We start from the raw sequence: 16,927 nt of genomic DNA on the forward strand, positions 1-16,927 counted from the left end.
GGCATTTGCAGACCCACTCGCAAGGAGAAAATGCCAAGGGCTCCCCTGCCTCAGGCTGCTGTTCCTTGTCCTTCCCCTCCCCCGCACCACCAGCTTCCAGGGCACGGTGCTGTGCATTGGGGGAGGGGTCCCTCCTTCCTCTGCCATTCAGCACGGAGGCGACAGCAGGCTCTGTTCCGGGAGGGCAGCTCCTGTTCTCCTTTGCTTGAGCTGCTGGGGTGTGGAACGAAGAGCAGCTTCTCAGGGTGGGAGTCTGGGTCCCTGCTCCCCTGGGCTCATGCAGTTTGCACTGGGGGAGTGGGAGGGAGGGTCTTGGCTCCCCCGACGAGGGGAACTGCACGGCTCAGCTGGTGGCCAGGTATCCCTGGGGAAGGAGCTCTGGTTCTCCTGTGGCTGCCGATCGGAGAATGGGCCAGGCCCCTCTTCCCTCCAAGTCCCGTCACTTGGCCGGCGCGCTGGGGCTGGGGCGGAGCCGTGGCCTACACTCTTGTGTTACTTCGTGCCCAGGGAGCCCACATGAAGGCGGAGCTGGCAGCGCTGCCCCCTCTGCACGTCCCGAAGCTCTCGCTTCCCAAAGATCGGCAGGGAGAGGAGGTGGCCTCCGGCACTCTGTACAGGAAGACGAGCCAGTTGCTGCAGACCCTCTACCAGATGAGTGCCAACGCCAAGGTGGTGGACGTCGCGCGCAGAAGCTCGGGTACGTCCTGCACACACAACTCCTTGGCGCAGGCGCCTCCAGGAGGCAGGTCAGCGGAGTTAGCTGGGACCCCGGGGGGCCCCTGGGTCCAGGCCTGCTAGCGAACTTACTGGCGATAACAGCTTCAGCGCCAGAGGCCGGCTGGGCCCTTCTCGGACGGGTTGTGGGCGGGGCCCGCGGGCATGCTCGTCTCTCGGCCCATGCCCAGGGCAGAATTGTGGGTCCGAAGGTCACACTGTAACCGGCCAGGGACGTCTGTCCTCTCCTGGAGGTGGCTGCTGTCTCTGGGGCGGAGCCCGGGCTGTCCCACAGTTTTCTGTACGAAGCCCGTCTGCTGGTCGTGCTCAGTCCGTAACCCCCACGCCTTGCTGCGGCCGCTCTCGTTCAGACGGCTCTCCGAGGGGTGATGGCGCGGGGGCCAGCACTGGGGAACAGGCGAAGCAGACGTTTGGACGTCCAGGGAAGCAGGCTGGAGATTTTTGCTTGTTTAACCCGTCAAGGTTTTATTTTTCGCTGGAGATGACTGGTGCTGTCACTGCAGCTACCGACTCACGGGCAGCCCAGTGCCCCCGCTGTGGTGTATCTGCGCTCAGTATCCCAGGGGACCGAACACAGACCCCCCGATCGGGAGCCGGACGCGCTAGGAATTCAGGGTCCCTGGAACCTGCTGGAGGTGCTTGGCTGTGCAGCCCACAGAGTGCCCCATGCCCCTAGTGGGGCTGGCCATTTCCTGCCTCCCCTTGCCAAAGGTGTCCTCCACCGTGAATCCTGGGCCCCCGGCCTCCCTTGCGCTCACTGGCCGTGTACACCCTGTAGGCAGAGCGATGCAGAGCTACGCCTCAGGGGTGTTTCAGGGGTGTGGTGGTTTCCTCACCAGGTTTCCTTCTGAAGGGCCCAGAACTTCGGGGGGGAGGGATAGCTCAGTGGTTTGAGCATTGGCCTGCTAAACCCGGGGTTGTGAGTTCAATCCTTGAGGGGGCCACTTAGGGATCTGGGGCAAAATCAGTACTTGGTCCTGCTAGTGAAGGTAGGGGGCTGGACTCAATGACCTTTCAGGGTCCCTTCCAGTTCTAGGAGATAGGTATATCTCCAAGTGCCTCCTGGACGCCCCCTAGACACTGATCAGCCCCCGCCCGCCAGCTCCCCCTCCTGCCCAGGGGACAGGCCGAGCTGTTGGATGGGCAGCGTTGGTTTATGTGGCAGGAGCTGCGGGCTGAAGGACCGGACCATGCCCTTGCCCTGGGAGCTGCGTGAGAGGGTCCCGCTCACACACTGGGCTGCCTCTCCTATCCTGGACCCTCCTGGAGATCGGGGAGCAGGGGCTTAGTTGCCCTATTCCTCCTGCTTTCAATGGGCCTCCGGGACGGGAACTTCCCTGCAGTGTCGTGTTTCTCATTCGAGAACCTGGATCCAGGATTCTCCAGTCTGTGCTATCCCTGCTGCACATCAGTTCAGTGCTGGTGATGGGATTCCTGGCTGGGTGCTTGGGGCTGAATGCTACTAGCCAAGGTCACTGTCAGACCCCGGCCAGCTGGGACTCGGCACCCGCACCGCGGGAAAGTCACGCTCCTACGGGGAGCCCCCCTTACCGGGTCTCTTGTCCCACAGCAGGAAGCCCGGCCGCCCAGCTGCTGGAGCAGACAGCCCGCCTGAAATCCTTGAGCAGCACCATAGACAAGCTGAAGGTAAATGGTCCGTCGGCGTCTCTGCCAACGCCCCACAGCCCCGCCTGGCGCCGAGGCAGCGAGTGGGCAGCAGGGCGCCTGGACAGGCCACGAGCAGGGAGCAGCCAGTGCTTCCAGGAGAGCAACGCGCTGCCGAGTCTGCCATGGGCTGTGGGGGCGCGCTCGTATGCATCTCCCTAATAGCACGGCCGGTGCCCCTCACTCCCGACCCGCAGCCCCTGCTAGCTCAGCCCTGGGCTCCCCCCCACAGCTCTGCCAGTGCCCCCACTCCTGACCCGCAGCCCCTGCTAGCCTAGCCCTGCCCCCCCCCCACAGCTCTGCCGGTGCCCCCACTCCCGACCCGCAGCCCCCTGGTACCCCAGCCCTGGGCTCCCCCCCACAGCTCTGCCAGTGCCCCCACTCCCGATCCGCAGCCCCCTGCTAGCCCAGCCCTGGGCTCCCCCCCACAGCTCTGCCAGTGCCCCCACTCCCGACCCGCAGCCCCCTGCTATCTAAAGGGAGACGTACACGTGTGGTGCTTTTTTGATGTGAACAAATATTTCCTTAGACCTGTGAATAAAGCGGCTACAACCCCAGATAGTCACGTCTCCCCCCCCCCCCCCCTCCAAAAAATGTCCATGTGCTCAGTGCACACGCTGCCTCGGGCATGCTGCATACTCAGGTGTCGGGGCGGGGGGAGGGAACTCCATCTGTGGCGCTGCTTAGACACCTTGTCATTTACCCTGGGCGAGGCAGGGTTAGCCATCCCCGTCCTCCCACCCTTCCTGGGTGATGGCTGGAGCCCCTGGCAGGAGAGGCAGGGAGCTCCCCACCCCACACCTGGGGGCCGGGTGCCCTGCCGGGTGCATGATGCTGCCCTGCTCCCCTTTCCTCCCTTGCAGGATGAAGTGATGAAGGAGACGGTCCTGCAGCACCCTGGGGCCAACGTCCTCACTGACTTTGCCACCTTCCCATCCTCAGCCTTCCTCAAGGTGAGACGCTGCTCTCCTGGGAGCGTTCCCCACAGCCCCGGGATGCTGGAGCTCTGGGGCGACGGCCGAGGGCGCACGTGGCCTGGCAGGTGTCCTCGCCAAGCCCCAGAAGGGTCTGCGCTGAGTTCCCGTGGCCTGCGCGCAGGAGCTCCCTTGCCACAATCTGGAGGATTTGGATTAGCAGTCCGGGGGCCGCAGGGTCCCAGCACCTGTAGCTGGGGGAGCTGGTCGCTGTTGCTGGGGGGTGGCACACGCTATCCCCATGGGGCGTGGCTCTGGGCTGAATGGAGCTCCATGGGTCCATGGAAAGGCGACCGGGCCCTTGGGTGTGTGAAACCCCCCTCGGGCGACACCCTCTGAAGCTGGCCCCTAGGAGATAACGCAGTGGTACCCTCCTGGCGCTCGGGGTGGCTTTTATCAGCCTGAGTCCTGCTGCCCCTGACCCTCCGCTCTGCTCTTCCAGGCCAAAGAGGAGAAGAAGGAAGACACCGTGTACGTTGGCAAAGTGACCTTCCCCTGCCAGCCTGGGCATGGCCAAGTGCACAAGCTCGTCCTGACGCCGGAGCAGCTGTGTGAGCTGCACGGCCGCCTCATCTCCTAAGGGACCCCCCGCCCCCCACAGAGACTGATGTTCCTTGCACAGCCCCTCTCCCCAGCCCGTTGCTGAGTCTCTTCTCCAAGCCCCTTCTTGGCAGGGACTTGCTAGCCTGTGCGTGCAGCAGACCCCAGCAGAGCGCCCCCGCCTGGAGCACTGGGTTCCAGCTAACGAAACAACTCACCCTTCTGCCCCGCCGAGGGGGACCTTGGCATAGCTGTGTGTGCGTGTGTGTTCGCTCCTGCCTGCATCTCCGGCTGCCTTTCCTCCTCCCTGCTCTCCCGGTGCATCTGAGAGCTGCCTTTCTCCTGGGGGGGGGGACTGAGGTGTCAGGGGCTGGGCCTGATTGTATACATTACACTTACCAGTGAAAACTCTTCCAACACCCACCCAGCAGCTCCTTGTCCGAACGGCACCGACCTGGCCCAGGAGCTCACGGCTCCTGATCCGCTCAGCCCCTGGCAACCCCCCCGGGGCGGGCTCTGTAGGGAGCACCACCGTTCTCCAGGCGGGATTGGAGTGGCAGGGAGACAGGGGCGTGGCCCTGCACTGAGGCTGGGAGCGGCATTGGAACCCCGCCCAGCTCAGACTAACTGATCAACAAGAGAAACCCAGCCAGAGATGCTCCCGTTCTGCCCTGCTCGGTGCTGAGGGGTTTGGGCTGCTGGCCAGGCGGTCGGGCTGTGCCTCTAGCTCCTGTCACTGGATGAAGGGTTCATGCCAGAGGGGAAAGGGAGCCCCTGGGGCTCCCGCTCTGAACACTACAGATACCCGCAGTGGGGTGAGTTCAAAGCCTGTCCCACCAGCTGCTGCTGTCAAACCTCTCCCCCCAGGTGCTGTGGTTGTCACATCAGTGCAGGGGGCCGGGAGCTGAGTTCCCCCTGGCTAGTGGGTGAGTGCGCGGAGGAGCTTTGGGTCTGTTGGTACTAGCGCATGCTGCTGCACCATCCCCTCCTGTAACCAGTTCTTCGCACTCTAGGGCTCTGGAAATGAATAAAGCTACAACTGTTAAACCCAGCTTGGTACAGTGAGGTTATTCTCCGCTCCGCCCACTGGGCCCACTGCCAGGGCTGGAATTCCCAGGATCACCCTGGTGCTGTGGTGTCTAAGAGCCGTGTGATGCTGGCTGCCCGCCAGCCTTCTGCTAGACTAGCTGTTTGGAATGATGTCACAGCTTTGTTAGCCGCTCAGCCTTAAAGGTGATCTTAGACACAAAAAAGAAGCTTACAAGAAGTGGACAAATGACCAGGGAGGAGTATAAAAATATTGCTCAGGCATGCAGGAGTGAAATCAGGAAGGCCAAATCACACGTGGAGTTGCAGCTAGCAAGAGATGTTAAGAGTAACAAGAAGGGTTTCTTCAGGTATGTTAGCAACAAGAAGAAAGTCAAGGAAAGTGTGGGACCCTTACTGAATGGGGGAGGCAACCTAGTGACAGAGGATGTGGAAAAAGCTAATGTACTCAATGCTTTTTTTGCCTGGGTCTTCATAGACAAGGTCAGCTCCCAGACTGCTGCACTGGGCAGCACAGTATGGGGAGGAGGTGACCAGCCCTCTGTGGAGAAAGAAGTGGTTCGGGACTATTTAGAAAAACTGGACGTGCACAAGTCCATGGGGCCGGATGCGCTGCATCCGAGGGTGCTAAAGGAGTTGGCGGATGAGATTGCAGAGCCATTGGCCATTATCTTTGAAAACTCATGGCGATCGGGGGAGGTCCTGGATGACTGGAAAAAGGCTAATGTAGTGCCCATCTTTAAAAAAGGGAAGGAGGAGGATCCGGGGAACTACAGGCCAGTCAGCCTCACCTCAGTCCCTGGAAAAATCATGGAGCAGGTCCTCAAGGAATCAATTATGAAACACTTAGAGGAGAGGAAAGTGATCAGGAACAGTCAGCATGGATTCACCAAGAGCAAGTCATGCCTGACTAACCTAATTGCCTTCTATGAGGAGATAACTGGCTCTGTGGATGAGGGGAAAGCAGTGGATGTGTTATTCCTTGACTTTAGCAAAGCTTTTGATACGGTCTCCCACAGTATTCTTGCCGCCAAGTTAAAGAAGTATGGGCTGGATGACTGGACTGTAAGGTGGATAGAAAGCTGGCTAGATCGTCGGGCTCAACGGGTAGTGATCAATGGCTCCATGTCTAGTTGGCAGCCGGTATCAAGCGGAGTGCCCCAAGGGTCGGTCCTGGGGCCGGTTTTGTTCCATATCTTCATTAATGATCTGGAGGATGGCGTGGTCTGCACTCTCAGCAAGTTTGCAGATGACACTAAACTGGGAGGAGTGGTAGATACAATGGAGGGTAGGGACAGGATACAGAGGGACCTAGACAAATTAGAGGATTGGGCCAAAAGAAACCTGATGAGGTTCAACAAGGACAAGTGCAGAGTCCTGCAGTGAGGAAGGAAGAATCCCAGGCACCGTTATGGACGAGGGACCGAGCGGCTCGGCAGCAGTTCTGCAGAACAGGGCTGGGGGGGTGACGGGACGAGAGGCGGGGGGGGGCTGGGGGCGGGACGCTGGACAGGAGGGACTGGGGGGGGCCGGTAACGCACACGGGCCTTTGCGGGCAGCTCGCGGGATGGGCTCATTCCGGGGGAGGGGGGGGCAGCCGGGCCGAGCTGCGGGGGGAGGGGGCGGGGTCCCGGCCCGGCCCGGCCCGGCCCCGGGCTCCGTGGGCGTTACAGCGGTTTCACTGAGTGAGCCAGAGCGGGCTCTGAGGACGCTCTCGCTACCCCATTGGCGGATGAGGGGAAGGGGCGGACTATGAGTGCGTTCTCGCTATGCCATTGGCGGATGATGGGAAGGGGCGGGCTCTGAGGGCGCTCTCGCTACGCCATTGGCGGATGAGGGAAAGGGGCGGGCTCTGAGGGCGCTCCCGCTACGCCATTGGCGGATGATAGGAAGGGGCGGGCTCTGAGGGCTCTCCCGCTACCCCATTGGCGTATGAGGGATAGGGGCGGGCTCTGAGCGCACGCTCGCTCTAATTGGCGGAGAGGCTGGTTTCCGCTTCCGGCGGGTCTCTCGGCGGCCCTGTTGCGCGGGGAGGCAGTAGGATGGTGAGCGGTCTGCGGGGCTCATCCGAGCCCATCGCCCCCGCGGCGGGGCGGTTCGGGCCCCCGGCCCGGCGGGTGGAGGCGGGGCCAGGGCCAGGGCCTGGACCGGGGCCGCCGGGGATTCGCTCGGCCTGGCGGGCGGGGGGGTTGGCTGGGGGGGGGAAGGCGGGCCCGGAGAGGGGGGGCTGGGGGGGGGGAACCGGCGGGAGGGGGGCTGAGGCGATGGGGGGGAGGGGTTGGCCCGGTGGGGGGGGGGGTGGACGGCGGGGCTATGGGGGGCGGGGGGACACCGTCCCGCGCGCGCTCTCACGCCCCCTCTCGCAGGTGCTGCTGCACGTGCTGTTCGAGCACGCGGCCGGCTACGCGCTGTTCGCCGTGCGGGAGGTGGAGGAGATCAGTCTGCTGCTGCCCCAGGTGCGGGCCGCGCTCGCCCACCCGCAGCCGCCACGTGCGTGGCCCCGGGGAATCGGGGGTTTATCCTGCTCCTGCTGCCCCGGCTCGGGCACCTCAGGCCCCGGGTGGGGGGTGCTGGAGCCCCTCGAGCAGGGCCAGTGGGTGCCCACGGGCGTGGCGGGGCCCGGTTCTCTCGGCTGAGGTTTCAGGGTCTCCTTGGGGAGCCCCGTCCTAGGCGTGTCACTGCCTTAGGGGAACATTTGCTCCCTGAGTTGACCTTGGTGCCTGGCACAACGGGCGCTTCCCCCCGTCTGTCCCAGGCCTTTCCGGGGGTGGGAGGAGGGAAACCAGCTGAGATGGGTCCTGGCAGGGGGGCCAGATGCGCTGTCCCATTGCATGGAGGGGTGTAGCGCGGCGGGTTGCCGGGAGTGGGATTGTCCCATGGCGGTAGGACCCAGGGCCGCCCAGAGTGGGTGGCAAGTGGGGCAATTCGCCCTGGGCCCCACAGGGGCCCCCACGAGAATATAGTATTCTATGGTATTGCAATTTTTTTTTATGGAAGGGGCCCCCGAAATTGCTTTGCCTCAGGCCCCCTGAATCCTCTGGGCAGCCCTGCTAAGAAGGTGGGTCGCTCTGGGCTGCGTGAACCCAGCCAGTGGGGCTGAATCTCTGTGGTGTAAGGCAGGCGCCTGGTGAGTGCCGTGATGAACATCCGAGATCTGTCAATCCACTGAAAGCAGTGATGTCAGTCATGTGGGTCTGAGCACTCGGGCGCCTGCTCTGTGCGCAGGTCTCCCGCTGCCCAGCCGGGGTGGGAGGTATTTGCTGCTACCCTGCTCCCAGGGTGCTTACAGGGGGCAGGTGATTGGAGCTGGTGCTGTCTATGGTACAGCCAGTGGAGACTTTAGGTCCTACCATGCAGTGTCCGGGAGCAATCTCAGCAGCTTCCTGCTCTTACAGAGAAGCCACGTGTGTTGGGGCTGCACTCTGCAGCCTGTGCGTTAGCCGCATTACTCCTAGGGGCTTTGTGCTCAGTCAGTATATGTGCTGCTGGGCCCCATGCTGGCCCCCCTGTGGGATTGGGGTCCCGGGTTGCCCTGTGTGATACTCACCCGCTTCCCTGTGGCCCCTTCCAGGTGGAGGAGAGCATTCTGAACATCGGCAAGTTCCACAGCATCGTCAGACTGGTGGCCTTCTCCCCATTCAAATCCGCCCAGAGTGCCTTGGAGAATGTCAATGCCATCTCGGAAGGTGAGGCTGGGCTGGAGACTTGCTGCCCTGCTCCCCTTGGTGCCCTGTAGCTGCACAGCCCATTAACGTCTCCCTCTTCCCGGGGCAGGGATTCTCCATGAGGACCTCAGGCTGCTCCTGGAGACCAACCTGCCGGCCAAGAAGAAGAAAGCGTTGCTGGGAGTCAGCGATGCCAAGATTGGGGCTGCCGTCCAAGAGGAGCTGGGTTACCAGTGCCAGACTGGAGGGATCGTGGCAGAGATCACGCGAGGTGAGAAGAGACAGACTCTAGTGAGGCCTGGAGATGCCAGTCGGCCCCCTGGGGGGTGATACGCCTGTATCTGTCCCCCAGTGCCCTGCGTGTGGGGGATGTCCCTGTTTGCGTTGGAGGGGAGGTGCTGGGATATTAAGGGGACCCCAGTGCTCACTCCAGGCTGCCCTCACTCCTTGGCTTGTCCCGGGCGGGCAGGGGCTCGGTGCTCACAGATGTTCTGTGCCCACAGGGATCCGCCTGCACTTCCACACCCTGGTGAAGGGCCTCACTGCCCAGTCGGCCTCCAAGGCGCAGCTGGGCCTGGGGCACAGCTACTCACGGGCCAAAGTGAAATTCAACGTCAACAGAGTTGACAACATGATCATCCAGTCCATCAGCCTGCTGGACCAGCTGGACAAGGACATCAACACCTTCTCCATGCGCGTCAGGTGAGGGCTCTCTGAGGGCCGGGGGTAGCGCTGTGTGCAGAGTGCGCTGGACTGCATGGCAGGTTCGTGTGGAGCCTGTGCATTGCCCCCTCCCCGTGCTTACCGCAGGCAGCGCGACGCCCAGCGCTGACTGCATAGAAAGGGGAGGAAGAGCATCTGCCCTGCGTACACCCCAGCCAGGGAGCCTGTGACCTGGGCTGTCTTGTTAGCAGGGAGACACGTCTGCTGCGGGGGAGGCGACGGCAGGTCCATCGGCTCCCCTCCCTGACTGCTCCCCTCTGGCCTCCCGCAGAGAGTGGTATGGGTATCACTTCCCAGAGCTCATCAAGATCGTGAGTGACAACTACACGTACTGCCGCCTGGCCAAGTGCATCGGGAACCGCAAGGAGCTGAGCGAGGAGAGGCTGGAGGGGCTGGAGGAGATTGTGATGGACAGCGCCAAGGCCCAGGCCATTCTGGACGCCTCTCGGTCATCCATGGGTTAGCGGCGCTTCTAAAACCATCCTGAGGGCTGGAGGGGGGTCTCGAGGGCTGGCACTGGGGTCTGAGGGCTCATGGGATGGGGGGGAGGGGCAGGTCAGTAGTGCTGGCACCGGGGTCTGAGGGCTCATGGGGGGGGAGGGGCAGGTCAGTAGTGCTGGCACCGGGGTCTGAGGGCTCATGGGGGGTGGGGGTCAGTAGTGCTGGCACCGGGGTCTGAGGGCTCAAGGGGGGTGGGGGTCAGTGCTGGCACTGGGGTCTGAGGGCTCAAGGGGGGAGGAGGTCAGTGCTGACACTGGGGTCTGAGGGCTCATGGGGGGAGGAGGTCAGTGCTGGCACCGGGGTCTGAGGGCTCATGGGGGGAGGGGGTCAGTGCTGGCACCGGGGTCTGAGGGCTCATGGGGGGGGGGGGGGGTCAGTAGTGCTGGCACCGGGGTCTGAGGGCTCATGGGGGGTGGGGGTCAGTAGTGCTGGCACCGGGGTCTGAGGGCTCGGGGGTGGGGAGGTCAGTAGTGCTGGCACCGGGGTCTCTGCACTGGGGTCTGAGGGCTCATGGGGGGAGGAGGTCAGTGCTGGCACCGGGGTCTGAGGGCTCATGGGGGGGGGGGGGGAGGGGCAGGTCAGTAGTGCTGGCACCGGGGTCTGAGGGCTCAAGGGGGGGGGAGGTCAGTAGTGCTGGCACCGGGGTCTCTGCACTGGGGTCTGAGGGCTCATGGGATGAGGGGGAGGGGCAGGTCAGTAGTGCTGGCACCGGGGTCTGAGGGCTCATGGGGGGAGGAGGTCAGTGCTGGCACCGGGGTCTGAGGGCTCAAGGGGGGTGGGGGTCAGTAGTGCTGGCACCGGGGTCTCTGCACTGGGGTCTGAGGGCTCATGGGGGGGGGGGAGGGGCAGGTCAGTAGTGCTGGCACCGGGGTCTGAGGGCTCATGGGGGGAGGAGGTCAGTGCTGGCACCGGGGTCTGAGGGCTCATGGGGGGAGGAGGTCAGTGCTGGCACCGGGGTCTGAGGGCTCATGGGGGGTGGGGGTCAGTGCTGGCACTGGGGTCTGAGGGCTCATGGGATGGGGGGGAGGGGCAGGTCAGTAGTGCTGGCACCGGGGTCTGAGGGCTCATGGGGGGTGGGGGTCAGTGCTGGCACTGGGGTCTGAGGGCTCAAGGGGGGTGGGGGTCAGTAGTGCTGGCACTGGGGTCTGAGGGCTCAAGGGGGGAGGAGGTCAGTGCTGGCACTGGGGTCTGAGGGCTCATGGGGGGAGGGGGTCAGTGCTGGCACTGGGGTCTGAGGGCTCAAGGGGGGAGGGGGTCAGTGCTGGCACTGGGGTCTGAGGGCCCATGGGGGGAGGGGGTCAGTGCTGGCACTGGGGTCTGAGGGCTCATGGGGGGAGGGGGTCAGTGCTGGCACTGGGGTCTGAGGGCTCAAGGGGGGAGGGGGTCAGTGCTGGCACCGGGGTCTGAGGGCTCATGGGGGGAGGAGGTCAGTGCTGGCACTGGGGTCTGAGGGCTCAAGGGGGGAGGGGGTCAGTGCTGGCACTGGGGTCTGAGGGCTCATGGGGGGAGGGGGTCAGTGCTGGCACCGGGGTCTGAGGGCTCATGGGGGGAGGGGGTCAGTGCTGGCACTGGGGTCTGAGGGCTCATGGGGGGTGGGGGTCAGTAGTGCTGACACCGGGGTCTGAGGGCTCATGAATATGTTGCACATGGCTCGGGGGAGTGTGGGGCGCGTGGCTGCTCTGGGCTCCCCATGTCATCTGACCTGTTCCTTCTTGATTAGGACATGCACTGAGCAGAGGCTGATGGGGAGGGGTGGGGGGTCAGGGGAGGAATTCTCTCCCCAACCCCATAGGCTAGTACTGGCTGCTGTTAATGGGGAGGCTCAGGACTCTGACCTGCTGCTTCTCTTGGGGGTGGCAGTTCCAGGGTTGCAGCGCCCCCCGGGGGTCGCCCTGGCCTAGTGCCAGTTCTTGTCGTGCGCTGACATCTGCTCTCTGCAGGGATGGATATCTCCCCCATCGACCTCATCAACATCGAGAGCTTCTCCAGCCGGGTGATCTCGCTGTCCGAGTACCGCAAGGGCCTGCAGGAGTATCTGCGCTCCAAGATGGGCCAGGTGGCTCCCAGTCTCTCCGCTCTCATCGGGGAAGTGGTGAGTGCCCTCGGGCTGGGGCAGGGGTGATCTGTGCTCTCCCAGGCCACAGAAATGATGTTCTAGTGTGAATCTGTCAATCCACTGAGCTCTGTGCTGAGACGCGGTCACTGCTGATCCGTGCCCTGGGGAGCGGGCCCAAACCGGCCACCAAGGGCTGTGCCCAGGTGCCACAGAATGCAGCATTGCATGCTGGGGCCTGTAGTCTAAGCAGCTGGATTGTAGCGCCTCAGCTCTCTCACCACCTGGCTTGTCTGCAGGTGGGCGCCCGTTTGATCTCCCACGCCGGCAGCCTGACGAATCTGGCCAAGTACCCGGCCTCGACGGTGCAGATCCTGGGGGCGGAGAAGGCCCTCTTCAGGTACCGCTGCAGGGTGGTCGTGGTGATGGCAGGTTCCTGGGCCGCTGGGCTTGACCCGTTGGCCAGACATGGCTGCGTGCGTCAGTGATAAACCAGCCCCAGTCTCTGAGCGACCACCGAGGCTTTTCCTTCACTCTTGCTGAGCGGTTGGGTCTGTCCAGGGAAGCCAGGCAGCAGGTTAGCTGTTCTGATCGCTTGGGGGGAGGGGGAGGGACGGGCAGAGGCTGAGAGACTAGTGCCAGCCATGCAGGGGAGCTGGGAGGTGACCAGCACCTGGCCTGGATTTCAGGCCTGGCCGTCACATGGATCTGACTCCTGGGAAGGAGAAGGGGCCAGGCGGCTTCTGCTGCAGCTGGGATGTTAGGTACTGGTGGACCATGGCTCCCCCCAGGCATCCATAGTCAGTGCTGCTCCAGGGTGACTGCCAGCTGCCTTCTGGTCACAGGGAAAGCTGCTCTCCTCACTTCCTGTCGTCTGCCAGTCTGCGTGAGGAGTGTGACGCCTTCTGGCTCGCCGCATCCGGCATAGCTAGTGCGTTAGCCGGGGGTGCAGAAAGGAGCAGAGCTGGGTGGTCGGGGGGGTGGCCCTCAGACCCGCAGTACGGCTGCAGCCACCTAGGTGTGTTCACCCCCCGAGCACTGGCTGGGCTGCTGCATTGTACCAGGCCAAGCAGGTCGGATTGGGTTGGCAGTGTCTGGCCAGAGGCCACTCTGAGCGGTCGGTCACCAGCCCCAGCAGGGTCTGGGCTTCAGAGCAACTTTCACTCCCATACTTGTTCCAGGGCCTTGAAGACTCGTGGCAACACCCCGAAGTACGGGCTGATATTCCACTCCACCTTCATTGGGCGAGCGGCTACCCGCAACAAGGGGCGCATCTCCCGCTACCTGGCCAACAAGTGCACCATCGCCTCCAGGATAGACTGCTTCTCAGGTGCTGCTTTCACCCGAGCCCCTGCTGAGCCCGACTCGGGGAGGGTCCTGCCTGGGCACTGCCCCTCCCAGTGGCACGAGACGCCGAGCTGGAGCCCAGTGGAGTGTCAGTCACGCAAATCCCAGCGGCTTCTGCAATGATGGGAATATTTTTCGTCAACAGCATTTCACGTAGTGAATGGTGACACCTGTTTTCTGAGCAAAGCCGGCTCTAGGGCTGGGAAATGGGGGGCTGCCAGCTGGATGGCAGGGGCTGGAGGTTGATGGGGAGTGGGCAGCTGGCTGTGAATGGGGTGGGTGCGCTTTGCTGTAGCTAGCAGCCTGTCATTCACACTGCCCCCTCTCTGCAGATGTCCCGACGAGCGTCTTTGGGGACAAGCTCCGGGAGCAGGTCGAGGAGCGCCTGGCCTTCTACGAGACAGGAGAGCCTCCCCGCAAGAATCTCGATGTCATGAAGGAGGCCATGGTGGAGGTGAGGGGGCTGGGAGTGGGCCTGAGATGCTGCAGGACTCCTGGGCGGGTGCCGGACATGATGTGAAATCTCCTGCCTGACCAACTGCTGGAGGCAAAAACTGATTTAATGAGGCTGATCCGACACCTAGGGAGTGGGGAGCCCGGCCTGCCCCTCACGATGGTCTGTTGTCAGTGCTGATGGAGCCCCATTGTCCCTTTGCCAGGCTACTGAGGTGGCTGCCGAAATCAAGAAGAAAGAGAAGAAAAAGAAGAAGCGGGAGAAGAAGCGGCTGGAAGCCTTGGCAGCGGCAGCAGCTGCTGAGGAAGCAGAGAACTCTGTGCTGGAGACAACCATGGAGGTAGAGGTAAAGAACCAGGAATGCGCCCTAGGGCCTAGGCTGGCGGCAGAGGCCTCACGTTCCTCGCTGATAGGGCAGGCCTGGACCTGGTATTTCCATCATGACTTGTGTGATGCAGACAGGTCCTGTCCAAAGTCTCACCAGCAGAGGGAGAGGAGGGGGCTCGGGTGGTCCACCGCCTGCCTAGGGAGCTCGGAACGATGCAGGTTTCTGCTCCTGCGTACAGTAGCAAAAGGCAGCGGCTGGGGGCAGAGGCAGGTGGCTCTGGGAATTGCTGAGCGGTGCGTGGGGCCTGGGCCTCAGCTCCACTGAGTGTCTGTCAGCCTGCCGCTCAGACAGACGCTCTGAACCCCCCTGTGACACCCAAAGGCAATGCCTCCGATTGCACAGATCTGGTTATATGCTCCTTGCCTGCATGCGTTAATTAGTGCAACGGCCGACCGGTCAGTGGGCCCTTCAGAGCGTTCACCCCTTGGTGGGAATAGAGCTCCTACCTCTTGGAGTTATTGTTCCCAGCTGCCTGCAGACTCAGGCTGACGACACTGTTAGTTGGCCTGCCATGTAGGGTTGCAAAGGCAGAGTTTGAGGATGAGAGAGAATGCAGCTGGAGCCCCAGTGCGCTCGCACAGCCTGCTCGTAGGTCCGTGTCCTGCCTCCACAGGGAATGTGCCGGGGGGGGGGGGGGGCGCACGTCTCCCTCCAATGGCTGAAGCTCCTGGAGGCCCCGAATCCTGGCTGCAGGGGATGATGTCCCAGAGCTCAGACGCTCTGGGTCCGACGCGCCGGGCAATCCTGTGATTGAATGGCAGGTGCAGTGTGGGAGCAGCCACTGTCTGCCAGGTTTCAGATCCTCAGGCAGGGCAGCCAGCACATGGCAGGGAGTGAGGAGAAAGCAAGGGGAACGGGGCTGGGACCACCAGACCTTGCTCGGGCTCCCTGATGTGTGGCCACTGTCCTGGGGCTGTGAAATGGGCTGGTCCTAGTCCTGGCCAGCCTCCACAAGCAGCCCCTGGGTGGCGCTCTCCTCTCAGCTGCTGCTGTCCATGTTGGTCTGTGGCTCTAAGGGGACTTGCTAGGGGATCTGGCCTAGAAAACCACGTGTCCACGCAGCGAAGGCATCCGCCAATGCCAGCCTTTCAGAGCGTTGCACTTTAGCCTAGGTAACACCTGAGCTGCTCCGCAGGGCCCTCCTGCACCAGCAGGGCGTGGGCCTGTGAGCACAGGCTGTGCTGTGCTACACCCCAGGGGGTTCACAGGGCCCCTCTAACCCCCCCTCTCTGCTTCAGGAAAACGACACCGAGCCCAAGAAGAAGAAAAAGAAGAAGCACCAGGACACCTCACAGGAGGAGAATGGGCTGGCAGAAGAGCCCTTGCCCAAGAAGCAAAGGAAACTGGCCCAGGAAGAGCCCCCCCAGTCAGACAAGAAGAAGAAAAAGAAAAAGGTCAAAGAGGAGGATTAAGGGGGGGGCATTACCAGGCCTTGCTTGTGGGACACTGGGGGACCTGTGCTGCAGCAAGACTGACTGCTCAGCACCCAGACAGTGGCAGGACACTTCCCTTTCCCGGCTCGCTAAACCTGTTGCTTCTTGTCCAGCATTTCAAGGCAGCTGCGTGTCCTAGAATGTACCCAGCCGGAGCAGCCTGCGTTAAATCTGGCGTCTGACGTGAGTCTCGGCAGAACTTCCAGTGCTCTGGGCTCGCTCTGCCAGAGGCTCGATTCACGGCACGTCGGGCTGTGCCTAGCCACTGGTTTGACGTGCCCGAGACGGTTATTCCTTGGAGCGTCTGGCCTGGGACCTTGGAGCCCGCACCTCTGGAGCTGCCTGTGTTGGGCTGTTCCGTTCTCAGGCAGCTGCGGCAGAGCAACAGCTGCTGCCTCCCCTCTGCACTGCAGCGGCAGCAGCCCGGCCCTGCAGGTGGGAGGGACTGCTGGGCCAGGGACCAGGGTTTGTGTTTCTGTTCAAGCCTTGAGCTCCGTCCTCTGCACAGGGTGTTGACTGCTGAAGCAGAGGGAGTGGAATGACCTCCTAGCCCTACCTGTGACTGAAACACACTTCCACTAACAATAAATGTCTCAAGCTTTTCAAGCCTCTGTTTATTTTTAAGATCAAGACTTCCCTGTGCTGCCCCAGCTCGGCCTGGCCTCTGGCTTCTAGCTCTGCAGGTTTGCAGCTGCCCAGAGCATGAGCCAGAGGAAGACGATTGCTCAAGGCCAGAGCGCTTTAATTTCTTGGGTAAAGATTTAAAATAGGGCAGGTTGTGTCCAGTTGTGAGTCCCTCCTTCAGGCTGCATCGCTGAGCCCGTGTCGCAGGCAGGACCCCAGCAATGGTGTGCACTGTGAAGCTGGGGGTGTGTGCACCTGTACTGGTCTTTTTTTTTTTTTCTTCCCCCCCAATCATCATAGCTAAGCACCCCAGCACTGTCTGTTTGCCTACGATAACCGTTGTGTGCTCTCCCTGTGCTAGATTACCCAACGGGGCCCTTTACAACCCCTGTCCTAAAAACCAAGCATGGGGGAGAGGATAAAACCTCAGTAGGATTGTGGGGGGGATTCCAGAGATGACCAGAAGCTGGAAATGAGCAGTTCGGTTTTGCCCATGTTTGTTGACAGCAGAGACAGGTCCCTTTGCTTAACTCTTCCATTCAGTGCTCCCTCCCTGAGCCAGGAGGGTGGGGGCAGAAGACTTGCAGGGAGGATGCGCAGGTGTTAATGGCTGTTGCACCCAGTGTGAGCTATAGACAATTGCAAGACAGCACATCCCCAGCCTCAGGGCCAACAAGCAGGCCGGGGCTTCCTGTTTTTTCCCCATTTTCTCCAACAGCTGAGTTCTAGCCACTGCTGCCTAGAACGCCCCCCTGAAATGGCGGATTGATCAGAAGTG

At 62.3% G+C, this 16,927-nt stretch overlaps 2 protein-coding genes and 3 non-coding genes across 5 annotated transcripts in view; all 5 read left to right on the forward strand.

The window, feature by feature from the left end:
- Positions 1 to 4,134, forward strand: part of DCTN1 (dynactin subunit 1) — a 124,195-nt gene extending 120,061 nt beyond the window's left edge. Inside the window, exons 29-32 of the mRNA XM_065404587.1 lie at positions 508 to 697; positions 2,306 to 2,382; positions 3,264 to 3,353; positions 3,817 to 4,134. Coding sequence (XP_065260659.1) covers positions 508 to 697; positions 2,306 to 2,382; positions 3,264 to 3,353; positions 3,817 to 3,954 — 495 coding nt within the window. The 3' untranslated portion in view covers positions 3,955 to 4,134. The remainder of the gene's footprint in view (positions 1 to 507; positions 698 to 2,305; positions 2,383 to 3,263; positions 3,354 to 3,816) is intronic.
- Positions 4,135 to 6,960: 2,826 nt separating this feature from the next.
- Positions 6,961 to 16,127, forward strand: NOP56 (NOP56 ribonucleoprotein). The gene is made up of 12 exons (XM_065404759.1): positions 6,961 to 7,006; positions 7,328 to 7,417; positions 8,533 to 8,647; positions 8,736 to 8,897; positions 9,130 to 9,328; positions 9,621 to 9,808; positions 11,791 to 11,942; positions 12,203 to 12,303; positions 13,085 to 13,233; positions 13,583 to 13,704; positions 13,910 to 14,050; positions 15,331 to 16,127. The coding sequence occupies exons 1-12, from the start codon at positions 7,004 to 7,006 to the stop codon at positions 15,502 to 15,504; spliced, it is 1,596 nt and encodes a 531-aa protein (XP_065260831.1). The 5' UTR covers positions 6,961 to 7,003; the 3' UTR covers positions 15,505 to 16,127.
- Positions 9,415 to 9,550, forward strand: LOC135879800 (small nucleolar RNA SNORA51). Its single transcript, XR_010561473.1, has one exon. It is a non-coding gene; the product is annotated as a small nucleolar RNA SNORA51 (small nucleolar RNA).
- On the forward strand, positions 13,365 to 13,435 carry LOC135879797 (small nucleolar RNA SNORD56). The gene has a single exon (XR_010561471.1). It is a non-coding gene; the product is annotated as a small nucleolar RNA SNORD56 (small nucleolar RNA).
- Positions 13,757 to 13,825, forward strand: LOC135879796 (small nucleolar RNA SNORD57). The gene has a single exon (XR_010561470.1). It is a non-coding gene; the product is annotated as a small nucleolar RNA SNORD57 (small nucleolar RNA).
- Positions 16,128 to 16,927: the final 800 nt, after the last annotated feature.

Source organism: Emys orbicularis, chromosome 5 (assembly GCF_028017835.1).
Source record: "Emys orbicularis isolate rEmyOrb1 chromosome 5, rEmyOrb1.hap1, whole genome shotgun sequence".
Lineage (NCBI taxonomy): Eukaryota > Metazoa > Chordata > Testudines > Emydidae > Emys > Emys orbicularis.